We start from the raw sequence: 14041 nt of genomic DNA, 5'->3' as shown, positions 1-14041 counted from the left end.
GACCAAACTGCTACTCACAAGGCAGGCAGTCAAGTCAGAGTAGCTGAAGTAGCAAGTTAATCAAAGTCAATATATATATATTTTTTAAAGTGCCTAGGCCCTGTGTTAATCCCTAAGGGAAAAATTAATTAATTAAAGAGGCAAAATAAAGAGTCCTCCCCCTCAAGGAGCTCACAATCTAATAGGAGGGACAATATAGACATAGCTATATATAAACTATATACAAAATAAATTAGAAATATCAACAGAGAGAAGACACAGAATTAGAAGTCAGAATGCAGAATTTTAGTTAGGACTTGATGGAAATTAGGGAAGCAGGATGGTGGAGATGAAGAACATTCCATGCATAAAGGATAGTCAGAGAAAATGCCTGGAATTGAGAGATGCATCTTTTTTGAGCGACAGCAAGGAGGCTAGTGTCACTGGATAGCCAAGCACATGGGGTAAGGTAAGGTGTATGAAAACTAGAAAGTGGGTAATTATGGGGCAGTGAGGGTAGGGATGTTTATAAAAGACTTTGAATGCCAAAAGGAGAATTTTTAATTTGATGTGAGCAGTCACAGAGAAACGCTGGAGTTTATTGTCTAGGGAGTGCCACAGGCCAGTGCTTTTTCTGGGAATCTGAAACAGAAACAGGAGATAGTATGTGGCAAGCAAAGCAAACCATCATAACCACCTTGACCAGTATCTTCCTCTCAGACAATGATGGAGAAAGTCTAGGACCCTGAACTCAAGAGCCCAGGGTTTAGCAATGCTTCCAGCACAGTGCCTTCAGCCAACATCCTGAGAAGCAGCCCTTGTGGGGCCAGTCTGATAATTACTCTTGCAGGTGTTATACCTACAGCTCCTTTAGATCCAGAAATTTCTTGCCACCAGAATCCTCAGTACTGTCAAATAGTCTGACATCAGAAACTGACAGAATTTTTTTCAATTAAGATGATATTAAAGAAACACCATTACCGTTTGTTTGACCCAGCATCCCAAGAGCCATGGGACATTTCCATCTGACTTGTGAAACTCCCTAGATATGTTATCTCCTCCATTAGATGAGTAGATGAACTTCTTGAGAGCAGAGATTGTCTTGCTTTTCTGTTTCTAATCCCTATTACTAGCACAGTGCTTTGCTCATAATATCTGCTAAATAAATGCTGAATTTCAAAGCCTGGATATTTCAATTTAATCTATTATCTAAGCAGAATTAAATGCCTTGGCATTCTTGTGTAATACAATGTTACAATCTTCCTGATCACTTTGTTTGAAAGAGTAATATTAATTCTTTATGCTTATAGTCATATAATGCTAATTTTTAATTCATCAAAAAATTTTAGTTCTATCACAAGAATCAAAAAAAGCTAGATTGGGATCTTGGCTCTACCACTAGCCAGCCACATGACTAAGAGTCTCTTACAGAAACTCTCTGGCCTTCAACAGCCTCATTTTTAAAAATTCAGAAAACAGTTTCTCTGCCTAGCTCATGAAGCTGTTTTGTAAATCAAGTGGAATAATTTATATAAAATCCAGTTGCAGACTATACAATGCTAAATAAAAACAAGTTACTATTATAGCATTTCAATATTCAAAAAAACAAGGACTCAAAGAATAGATTATCTATTTTGTTATTTATGATAAATGAAGACAAATTAGAGTAAAGAATACAAAATAAATTGAGATCAAATAGTAACAAGCTTTCAAATCATTGTTATACTTTATATACATGATTTCATTGACTCAAAGTGGCTCTTAAAAGTAGACAGGAAGTATTTCTTTGATTCAAATTTATCATATTTACACAGAGTAATTTTAGATATTTTCACTATCTTGGGGAAAAATGATGAGAGGATCCCCCCCAGATCAGATGAGTCTCCCTCCAACCATTTGATAAAATTACAATATACAAGGAGCAGATCAGAGAGAAAAGGAGAGATCATGAAGCAACCCTTTCAGACATATAAAAAGTTCAGGGAACTCAGCGAAGAACTGATAAAGACAATGGACCTAATGTCCTTTTCTCTTCTCACTCATTAAGAAGATGAACTAGAAAGACTGAAAATTTAAATGTGGTAGAACTAAGCATGCTAAAAAGTGAGATGCAGAGTTCAGACAGCCAGCTTTAAAGAGCAATTCTTCCCTACTCAGTAGGAGAAGAGGAAATAAGTCAGTTACGGAAGAAGAACTTGGGTCTTGAAAGTTTATTCTCTTTTGGCATTGACTTGGAAAGTGCAAAAAATGGAAGAGGAATTCTCTTTGCTTCCCTGACCCCTTCCTTACCCCTGGCAATCAAATCTTTCAGTAGAAGCACATGGCCTCCCCACTGCAGAGCAGAGATGTCAAACAGATGACTGACTGCTTCCCAGTGTGACTGAACCAGATTAAAATGTTAATTGGGAAATATTAACAAAATAAAAAAACAGCAAAACACAGATAATTTGACATTTTAAAACTTAGTCAATATGCAGCCCACATAAGTATTATTTAATGCCTTCATTTCTATTCAAATTTGACATCAATGAGTCAAAGAGTCACTAAAAAGAGAAATCATGGGAGTACCTTGCTACTTGAGAGACAGACTCACGGCTGAGGTTCTAAGTCACAGTGGTCCTCAAACTTTTTAAATAGGGGGCCAGTTCACTGTCCCTCAGACTGTTGGAGGGCCGGCTATAGTAAAAACAAAAACTCACACTCTGTCTCTGCCCCTCAGCCCATTTGCCATAACCCAGCGGGTTGCATAAATGTCCTTAGCAGGCCGCATCTGGCCCCAGGCCGTAGTTTGAGAACCCCTGTCTAAGAGAATGAAATTAGAGAGGTTATTCCTATATATGGGGTGTATGGGGTTCTTGTTCTTTCCAAAAGTGCACAGCAGTATCTGAGCCCAGGGAGATGGCACCTGAGACCAATGCTGGAGTCAAACGTGAATATCTAATCCTGAAGTCCTTGCAAGGGCCCGGAGAGAGCTCCTTCTAATGCAGATGGCAAGACTAAAGTAGGTGTTCAGACATCAGTAGCCCTGATGTCCTACCAACAATGGAAGCATGAATTGTCCCTCCCTATGCATGCCTTAACCCCACATTTTCCCTATGTAAATCTCTAGGAACTTATGAACTCTATGTGCCCTCTCTCCCCACTAAGATGTATCTTTGGGGAAAATGTGTTCCATTTTATTGGGAGCACATCAAGTTGCTATTGATCTTAGAAAACAAAGGCTTTTTTTTTTTAAAGTAAATGCCTCTGCTTTGAGACAGCTTTATCTTTTGATTTATTTTTTTTAAAGGCAAACACATTGGTGGGATATCAAGAGTTATGTAATACAGACTCATACTATTGGAATCTAGAATAGTTGTCTCTCAAGGAATCCAAACTGCAAGGCTGAATTGGGAGGGGAGGTTTAGGCAGATTCTAAACTGTTGAAAAATGTCTATGTATATTATGTGAGGCCATTAGCAACCCTGGCCATTCCAGTACTAGGTCTGCTCTGTCAAGTTACTTGTGAATATAGATCACAACATGCAGTAAATTCTATCTACAGCTAAATAACAGCATGAGAAAAAATGCCAACAAAGACCATAGGGGAAACTTTTAAAGAAGAAAACTCAAAGAAATCCAAGGGAAAAGGGAAAGAGGAAACTTCTCAAGAACTGTCTTCCTCCGCACCTGGCTGTCTTCTTCACTGGCTGGAAGGATGGCTTCTTAGCAGAGTTGATTTCTCAAGTTTTAAAGTATTAGTATTTCTAGTTTGCCCACATCAGTGAGTATAGAGTATTGAGAAGAAATGTGCAGTTTCCCAAAGAAATCCACTCTGCTTTCCTCTTCCAAATTAATTTTGGACTCAACTCGGTGTCCACATATAATATCCATCCAAGAGAAACAACCATGGAGATGACCCACTCTATATCAGATCTTAGCATATTTTGGGTAAAGAGGAAAATAGAGGGAGGAAAATGAGAGACTGTGGCACAGTGAATAACCACAGTAATCCCTCTATAAATACTGCAAGCCATTCCGCATAATAGCCACAAATATGAAAGAAGAAAAGTGTGGATAGTATAATTTAAAACAAAAAACAGAAACAAAAGCACTCATGGCTATATTCAAGTAAGCCTAAAACAATATTAACAGACTTAACAAATTTAGAAATAAAAATGTGGGAAATCAAAGCATGACTATTACTTTATTTTTAAAAAATACTTATCTACTGTTTTCTTTAAAAGTATGTTTGGTTAACCTACCTCAAATTTAAGTAAGTTAGCATCTGCAAGTTGACGATGGCCTCTGGAATAACTTTGATACAATTGTGATACAGATTCAATATCTCCAGAGATACAAAATGGCATAATTCCATGGGAACTTCAATCAATCTGTTCTTGGAGAGATCTAAGAGAAAGAGAAAATAAAATTTGTGTTGATAAATCTGCAACAGTAATTGATGCAATCTTTCTAAGTAGACTTTTCTTACTTGGCATATTTTCCTACTTAAAAAAATTGTTTGTTTGTTTGTTTTTAAAGGTAGACAACATTTTCATGTATGTGGCAACTTGCATTGCCTACATAAAGCAGCTTAAGGAATAAAGTGACATACATTCTGCTAACAATTTACAAAGCTTTTTGTTCACCCTCTGAACAAATTTGTAAATTGTAAGTAAAGATAGTAATACTTATATTTATATGGTGTTTTAACTCATATTACCTCATTTGTGTCTTACAATAACTCTGTGGAGTTAAAAGCTTATTATCCCTATTTTACATGTCAAATACTATTATTCCCATTTGATGATTAAGGAAATGGAAGCCCAAACATATTAAATAATTGCCTCATGTGAGCTTCAAGCCAGGATTCCTCATTTCAAGCCTAGCACTTTATTTACAAGGCTTTCATTACTACCAAGTCATAAGCATTTGCTATGCAGCAGACACTGTGCCTGCATAAATAGAGAAAGGAAAAAATAGTAACTGCCCTCAAGGAATTTACATTCTAAAAGGGGAGAAAGTATATAGAAAATCAGGATTAAAAAAAAAGGGACTGGGGAAAATCTCTTGGAGAAGATGGTGCCTGGAATGAGTCTAGAAGGAAGCTAGGAGAGCTAAAAGGTAGGGGTGAAGTGGGAGAACAGGCAAAAGTAGGGGGAGTAACTACAAAGGCAAGGGAGATGGAGCACTCTGGAGGTAAGAAAAACATACTAAGGTTTAGCAGGGGGTTGGAAGAAGAGAGTGAGATGCAATTGAAAGATCTCTTTGAGTGAGGGATGGGTGCAGATGGGAACATTTGAGGCAGAAGGCCTTTTAGACAACTATGACAACAGTCCAAGCAAAAGATGAAAAAATTCGTGGTTGTATGAGTAGAGACAGATATAGTAAAGGCCAAAATAAAAACAAAAAATTGGCAATAGATTAGGTTTATAATGTTTCTAATACTTTTTAAGATTTCTAATAAAAATTATTTGGAATATTTCAAGCCAGAATAGCTATTTAACCCTGGAACTTAAATATGATTTATGCCCCTACTTCTTCAAGCTTGTGTGACATTGGACAAATGACTTCATCTCTTGAGGACCCATTTTCTACAACTGTAAAATTGTGAGTTTGGATTAGACTCTGAGACTTTCCAACTCTAAAATCTTGTGATTCATAAGTGTGTACAGAGTAACAGAAATATTGTGGGATGATCAACTGTGATAGACTTAGCTATTCTGGTCAAGGCAATGATCCAAGATTATTCCAAAGAACCCATAATGAAAAATGCTATCCACCTCTAGAAAGAACTGATGAACCTAGAATGCAGACTGGGATAGTATACTTAAAAAAAAAAAAACTTTATGTTTGTTGTTTTGCTTTTACTTATGCAATAAACTAACAAAAATATTTAATAATATAAAAATAACTTTAAAATAAATGCCTATGATTTAGTGTTATTTAACTTTAGAAATAAACATATTTTAAAATAATGTTTAAGAATCTTATAAAGATTTTGCTAAAACTTTGCTCTGGACATACTAAATAATAAATGTTTATTATAAAAAGTGGATTTCAAAATTAAAGATCCAACTTCTTCAAAAAATCTTTTAGAGGGACCTAATTCAACTCCTTTCTTTTAAAGATAAGGAAATTGAGACCCAAAAAAGGTTGTGACATCAATTTATCGATGTAAGTAACTCTATCTTTAAATAGAGTGAAACACAGCCTAGAAATAAAAAACCAAGAATTATAGTTCACTGTACTACCTATGGTACTCAATCAATGTAGACTTATTATTTAAAATAACTGCAAATGCACTATGGTTGTCTCCTCCCTTCCTTCTATCACTACCATTCTACTTTCATAAACAGAATTTCAATTAAATTGAAGTAAGTAAAAAACACCTAAACAAATCCACAATGCCACATATATTAAGGTAAGAGAAATATTGCTGGCTTCCCTTTATGAAACTTTAGATTCTAATGGGAAAAAAATTCCAGAAACCTCTAGGGTTTTTCTTCCTGAAACTCATTACTTAATGTGAGCTTCTTAATATACTGCAATACTGGAGAATTGCCCAGAAAGTGTTTACAATGTGTGTGTTGTTTTCTCAAAGAAAATTAAGCAATGGCCTGAGTTAAACCTCAAGCCTATTTTCCTTCAACAAATGTTAGAACTTTGCAATAAAGTGAATGTAAATGATGCAGAATAAATATGATTAGGAGGCTTTAGCAATTGGTAAAAGCCAATTCTAAAGATGGTTTTCATTAAATAATGTCCTTGTCACTGTTGTTGTTTTTTTCCAGCAAAAGTCATAATGTGGAAAGTCTATCCCATAAATAAAATCCTTGAAAAGGCAACAGAACCTATATTCAGTTTATAATGGAAAAAAAAAAAAAGTTTTAGGCCCAGCTCTACTTTTAACTCAAAATGTGATTCTGAAAACAAATCACTTAAGTCACACTGGGTGTGACATATCAATGTTTTCATCTATCTACAAAATAAGAAGTTTGAGACAAATGATTCTCCAACACTTTGTTTTTACAACTTTAAGCATTCTATGTTTATCTTATTATCAATTAAAAACAAATGGCATGTTCAAGTGCAATTTTTAAAATCACAAACAAAATTTCTATCCTAAAAAAATATATATTTTTAATATATACACATACATACAAACCCACAGCCCATTTACTCCTTTTGTCATGTACAAATAATTGAGACAATGGATTATTTCCTTTACTGTATCTGTACCTCCCAGTATTTAGCACAGCTCCTGATAAATACTAGCTGCCTAAAATATTTTCTAATTTATTTACTTATTTATTTATTTTGCTGAGGAAATGGGGGTTAAGTGACTTGTCCAGGCTCACAAAACTAGGAAATAAATGTTAAGTGTCTGAGGCCACATTTGCAATCAGGCACTCCTGACTTCAGGGCTGGTGCTCTATCCACTACACCACCTAGTTGCCCCTAAAATGTTTTTTTTTTAAATTAAATTCTTGTAGTTATAAAAAATGAACACAAATTAATCTCATAACCTAACTTCTAATTACTGTTAATGATTTTTTTTCATTCTAAACATTGTGAAAATCTTATTTCGCAAAGAGAACCGATTATGGAATACCTTCCTTTAAAAAGCTATAGTTTGCTTTGTTTAAATTCAACAAACATTTACTAAGCTCCCACCTTTGTGCAAATCACTGAAATAGGTAGAAGAAATGCAAAGACATTGTGAGACTGAATTTGCAAATAGCAATATTAAAAAATGTTTGTGGAAAATATGTTTAGATTCATAGAAGGATCAGTGATAGTCTTAAATGGATAGTTATGCACATGAATATGGTATAATTTGCACATTTGGTGTATCTCAGAAAAAAGAGTTCTTTGAAACAGTATTGATAAAACTGAAACAAAGTTGAAATCAGAAAAATAAGATTTTCTTGTTTCAAATGCTTAGGTTAATTGGCATGCTAAATTATTTAACAACATTCATGAAAACAAAATACATACTAAATAACTACAATGTATAAGGAAACCACTACTAGGCTTTGATGCAAATATAACAATTATTATCTTTAAAAAGCATGTGATAATAATAGGTTTACAAATGATATACTAACCCATTCCATTTTCCAAAGTTATTTGTTAGAGTATTCTTCTTTATATTAAGACACAATCTGTTTTCTTGAAACTTCTACCCATTTATCCTAAATTACTCATTACTAAACCTCATTATTAAAAGAAGCATAAGTGAGTTAATAATGTATTTCTGCTAAGTTTTCTATAACTGAAACAAGTCTCCTCCACTAAATAGGCTTTTAACAGTTAAGCCCATTTAGTAGTAACTTTGCAAAATGCAAACATAGTCCATAAACATTTATTAGTCCTTGGTATGTGTCAAAAACTGTACTATGTCAGCTATACAAAAAGAAACAAAAGACAGACTGTGTCCTCAGTAAACTTACAATAAGGAAATAAATATGTACAAATATACAGGATAACAGTAAATAAAAAGAGGACATAAAGATACTAATTGAGGAAGATTGGAAAAGCTTTTTTTTAGAAGTTGGGATTTTGGTTAGGACATGAAGAAAGCAAGTAGGGGAATATGAGGAAACACTTTGGGCATTTTCTCTGGATGTTCTCCATGTTTGGTTTAACATGGAGAATAGCCAGAGAAAATGCCCAAAGTGTTTTGTTCATGGAACAACTACTTTATCTAGTGACAGCGATAAAAAAGTAGATGGCATTGAGAAAAGTTTAAGAGGTCTAAAAAAGTGGGGAAGGGAAACTTAGGTCATGAAGGCTTTTGAAGACCAAATGGATTATTTTATATTTGATCTTGAAGGTGAGAGGAAGAACTTTACTGAGTATCATGGCAGCAATAGTGTCAGGCTATGCACATTAGGTAAATCACTGGCAGATGAATGAATGATGACTTGGAGGAGGGAGAGACTTAAGGCAGGCAGACCTACCAGCAGGTTGTTGCAATAGTCTAGGATGAGATGGCAATGCTCTGCACCAGGATAGTTGGTGGTAGGGTCAGAGAGGAGATGTTGCAAAGGAAGAGAGGGGGATCAGCGGTGTCAAAATCCATAGAACTCAAGAAGGATGAAAATTGAGAAAAGACCCACTGGATTGAGCAATCAAAAGGTCAATGATAACTTTGGATATAGCAATTTTGGTGGAATGAAGAGGCTGGAAGATGGATTGTAAGAGGAAAGGAAGGGCAAACATCTATTATAGAGTTTCTTCTTAGCCAAAAGATGAGGAGAGTTATAGAATGATAATCAGCAGGGATGGAAGGATCAAGTAAGGTGTTTTTTAGGATAGGACATGAACCAGTAGACTAGGAAATGTGGAAAATAAATATGAGGGGGACAATAAAGGGGGTAAGAGAAGACAAGGTGGAATGGGATAGAGTGTAAAGATAAGAGGGGTTTGTTTGCCCTGGTACTCATTCCTGGTATGGAATAAGGAGAAATATTCATGTAAGACAGGAGTGAAGGAAGAGAAAGTGGCAGAAGGCATTTGAGTGATATGAGATGAAAAAGAAGATGAAGGGCCTCAATTTTTTTTTGCAAGATATGACACAAAATTCTTACCTTAGAGAAGGAGAAATCATGGGAGGATTTAGGAAGAATGAAAAGGTTTGAAAGACCCAATGGAGAGAATGGCATAGTGAGTTCATAACGGAAGTACAGAAGGATTGTGCAGTAATGAGGGCCCAGTTGAGGCAGTATAACATAAATCTGCAGAGGATATAATCAGAATTGTTGTTATATTTTTTCTCCCCTTTCATTCAACTGCATTTGTGTAGGAAAAAAAGGTAGCGGATGATGGTAGAATTCCAAGGCTGAAGTTTGACTAGACAAAACCAGTTATATAATTAGGGGGCCAGGTACTCCCAAAGAGGACGTGTAGAGTTGAACTGGTTCACCACAGGACCAAGTTGGGGAAAAGATGATTAAGTGGCCTATGAAGGGGTGGTGGCTTAGAAGAGAACTGAAGCTTTGAAGAACTAGAATGACCTAGAGATTTCAAATAACAACGAATAGTATCTTGACTGGGTAGCAGATGTGGATTGCACATATTGTAACAGAGAGAGGTGTTGTTTCCGTGAGGGATCAGCTTTGAAGTCCATAACCTTCTAATTTCTCATGGAATAAGAATTTCTGATAACCAATATGTGGTTAGAAAAAATAACTAGAGACATTTAATACTTTTATGTTGCTTAGACAGCTATAAAGATAGAGATAAAAAGCATCTGTGGCATAATAGGAGATAAAGCCTGAATACATCCTTGCCTTTTGCCACTAACAGCTCGTGGCCTCAGGCAAGTTCTTTGATTCTCAGTTTCCTCACTTGTAAAATTTTTAAAAGTGTACAACAATTCTTGTAATCTCTTGTTTAGGATCATACAGAAAGGTATGTATAGCACTTTGAAACCAGAAAACTCTATATAAATATGCTCTATTGTTACTCCTCCAGCTTTATTATTTTTCTAGTCCTTTGCTTAGTGGAAATCACAATCATTAACACTGAATCAAAACACAAAATATTTTTGCATAAGGTCACATACAGAACTGGAAGCAAAAGGCCATATTACTCTAGCTTCCGCCTTTTAATTGGAGCACGTTCTTCACTTGTAATCATTCATGTGAAATGCATGTAGCCAGAAATAAAACAATAACTTTCTCCACTGCCAAAATAAGCTTTGCAAATCCCCAAAATAAAGTAGTGAAATGAATTAAAATAAGCAAGTCAGGATAGGAAAACAGTCAATGGAATTTTGGTGTTTGGTCAGCAAAATTTGCCACAAAGGCATAATATTATTTTATAAAAAAAAAGGAAGGTGGTACTTGAACACAAACTGTACTTGACATACAAGAACATCCTGAGTTATAGGTGAGCAACAACAACCAGATCAAAGGGCTTGGCTACTAAAAAAAGTTTTAGGCCTTATCAACAATATATTTTCTGGTTAGTAAAAAAAAAAAAAAAAAAAAAAAAAAAAGACCTGATTCTGAAAGACAAAAATAATTCTCATTTCCAGTAAGATCAAGTTAAAATAGTTTTGGCTTACATAATGTTATTAAAGAAATTTTATGTTCCAAGTTACTAATGACTTTTATGAGTCACCATCTTAATGAAATGCTGCCCTGTGCACATTCAAAGATGGCCTTGCTGATTCTTTAAGGGTAATGTCTATGTCAATAACTGGCCCATAAAGGATGGGCTACTTTGCTCTGAGAGCCACTATTTTTCAACTAGTTCACCAAAATAGACCACGTGTCCCAATCTCATAGTAGATGTCATTGTTGCTTAGGCTTTCTTCTATGTCTGAGTCTTTTGCTACGCAGAATAATACTGGAGCTACTCTGACATATATGCCCATGTGTACACAGCTCTTTCTCCAATTCATGTCACAAAATCTTAAGAGTTGGAAGGGACTTAAGTTCAATTTCCACCTGAATCTTAAATCCTGTCTAACACATACTCTAATGCATGGTCCTTTAGCACAACTAGCTTCAGGGAGACTCACTACCCCATATGGTAATACATTAGGAAATTTTTCCTTATGTAAAATCTACCTTCCTATAAATTCTCCTCCTCATTAATTTTAGCTATGCCTTCTGTCATCAAGCAGGAAGTTGTATCTTTCCATTCTACATTCTATTATGTAGGATTCCAGCTCTAGACCAGCAGTACTTTTACATATCTGCACATCTTGCACTTATACTACTGTTGAGTCTTGCACATGGATACCTTTTCTTTCTTTATTAATACCTAATTATTTTTCTCCTCCTACACAGCTAAGTCCCTTCTCAGTATAAATATATACCACCAATGAGTACATGTATGCTCCCATACTTAGAGGAATCTATGACCTCAGTGATGTGAACACTTCTTCCTCCACCAGTACAAGCTTCAAACCCTTCACATGTCTTCATTCTGTGAGATTTTTGCTTTTGTCTTTCCATAAATTCTCTAGTACAGATTCATCCTAAATGTGTGTGTGTATGTGTGTGTGTGTGTGTGTGTGTGTGTGTGTGTGTGTGTGTGTGTATAATGCTTTTTCTTATATCAGCATTTTAAGTGCTGCAGCCTGCACACACTCACCATGGTTTTACACCACCCTTTGAGTGACCATTTCCCAATTATGGCTTGGCAACTCAGAGTTACAAATGCATAATAGCATTAGAAAAACTAAGTCATTCTAGTCATCTGAACTAACCAGCTACAAAATAGCCATCATAGTCAGCATTCACTAAAGACTATATATAGGGATGGGGACAGCAACAATGGAATGACATTAATGTCAAGTACCACCAAGATCATAGGTAACTTCCTAGAACATAATACATGGATGAGGGAAAAACTAATAGGGGGCAGCCTTTAAAATTACTTTCTATAAATGCATTTTTAATTCCAGAAAATCCTATGCTTTGAGTTGCATGTTATTATTTTTAAAGCTCATTACTTTCACTTGAAAGTTATCTACACAGGAGGTTGCAATTTTCAAACATTGCCTAGGGAATACAAATTCATTATCCCAGATCTGGTGATAATAGCTTAAAAGTGTTTAATGTGTCAGTCATACATTCTAAAGCCACCTCATTAATAGTGTAACAGATTATTATTAGTAAACTAAGAAGTATTTATTGAATATCTACATCAAGCATGGTGCCAAATACTATGGGCTATCAAGTAGAATGGAAGACCATCTGAGGTAGACAAAGTCACACACAATGTAATACTAAAAACCCTTTTAAAAATTAATGCTCACCATTGTTTTTGTTTTGTTTTGTTTTGTTTTGTTTCTCTTCCCAGATTATTTTAACCTTGTGAATATAATCCTTCCTTTGCAGCAACAACAACAAAAAAATTCGGTTCTGCACATATATATTGTACCTAGGATATACTATGAGATCTTTAATATCTATGGGAATGCCTGCCATCTAGGGGAGGGGGTGGAGGGAAGGAGGGGAAAAACTCGGAACAGAAGGGAATACAAGGGATAATGTTGTTTAAAAAAAAATTACCTATGCATATGTACTGTCAAAGAAAATGTTATAATTATAAAAATTAATAAAAAACAAAAGAAAATTTAAAAAAATTAATGCTCACCACATGTGTGGCCTTGGGCTAGCTGGAGAGCTTTCCTGAGCTTTGCTTTCCTTAATTCCAAAATTAGGAACTTGTAATGGATGGTCTCTGAGGCTTCCTTCTAGTTCTAGGACTATAGAGAAGAAGGGCGATATGGTCCATAGCACTAGACTTGGGAGTCAGGAAGAGCTGAATCCAAATCCCACTAGCTGTGTTGATCCCTATCAAGTTACTATTTAGCTTTTTAAAAAGGTATTTTTTTTTAACTTACAAGGGAATATAAATTTTGATTGCCATCTTCTATATGGATATGTATGTCCTGGGACATGGCAGAATAAGTGTTGAGGGAGATAGATTGCAGGGCCTAAGCTTGGGGTCTCTATTCAGCACAGATCTCTGCAAGGGATAAAGCTCCAGGGATATGAGGAGGAAAAGGAATTAGTCAGATAGGAAGGACCACAATGGGTTCCAGAGACTGATAATGCTCTGGCGCGTGCGCTCTCTCTCTCTCTCTCTCTCTCTCTCTCTCTCTCTCTCTCTCTCTCTCTCTCTCTCTCTCTCTCTCTCTCTCTCACACACACACACACACACACACACACACACACACACCATAAAAAAGGCGGGGGGGGGGGGGGGGGGGGAGGTTTAGAGTGCTTAAATCATTTGACCAGGATCCTAAGGATAGGAGCAGAACTAGAATCCAGGCCTTCTTGATTCTGAGGTTGGCATTTCCCTCATGCATCTATTAAAGAACTAATATCACTTCAACAGGGCTCAAAGATTTTACAATCCAACATATACATGTGTGAGTATATATAGAATATATATAAAATATATAAATATACTCTATAAAACAACGATAAAGTAGTTTGTAGGAGATGAGGGGAAGCAGGAAAAAGAAGGTACTCTAGAAGGTGGTAGATCAAGAAATCTGTGGAGTCTGGACTAAGTAGTGAAAATAAGCATTAAGTAGCTAGTCAAG

General features: G+C 35.6%; 1 protein-coding gene across 2 annotated transcripts in view; it reads right to left on the bottom strand.

Annotated features, from left to right (window-relative positions):
• The window catches only part of LRCH1 (leucine rich repeats and calponin homology domain containing 1), a 213985-nt gene that overhangs the window by 109663 nt on the left and 90281 nt on the right, over positions 1 to 14041 (bottom strand). For both annotated transcript variants that reach the window (XM_074304722.1, XM_074304723.1), the window contains exon 2: positions 4224 to 4368. In XM_074304722.1, coding sequence (XP_074160823.1) covers positions 4224 to 4368 — 145 coding nt within the window. The remainder of the gene's footprint in view (positions 1 to 4223; positions 4369 to 14041) is intronic.

This window comes from Sminthopsis crassicaudata, chromosome 3 (assembly GCF_048593235.1).
Source record: "Sminthopsis crassicaudata isolate SCR6 chromosome 3, ASM4859323v1, whole genome shotgun sequence".
Classification (NCBI taxonomy): Eukaryota; Metazoa; Chordata; class Mammalia; order Dasyuromorphia; family Dasyuridae; genus Sminthopsis; species Sminthopsis crassicaudata.
Note: the sequence above shows the minus strand (reverse complement) of the source record. Positions and strands in the feature narration are given on the sequence as shown.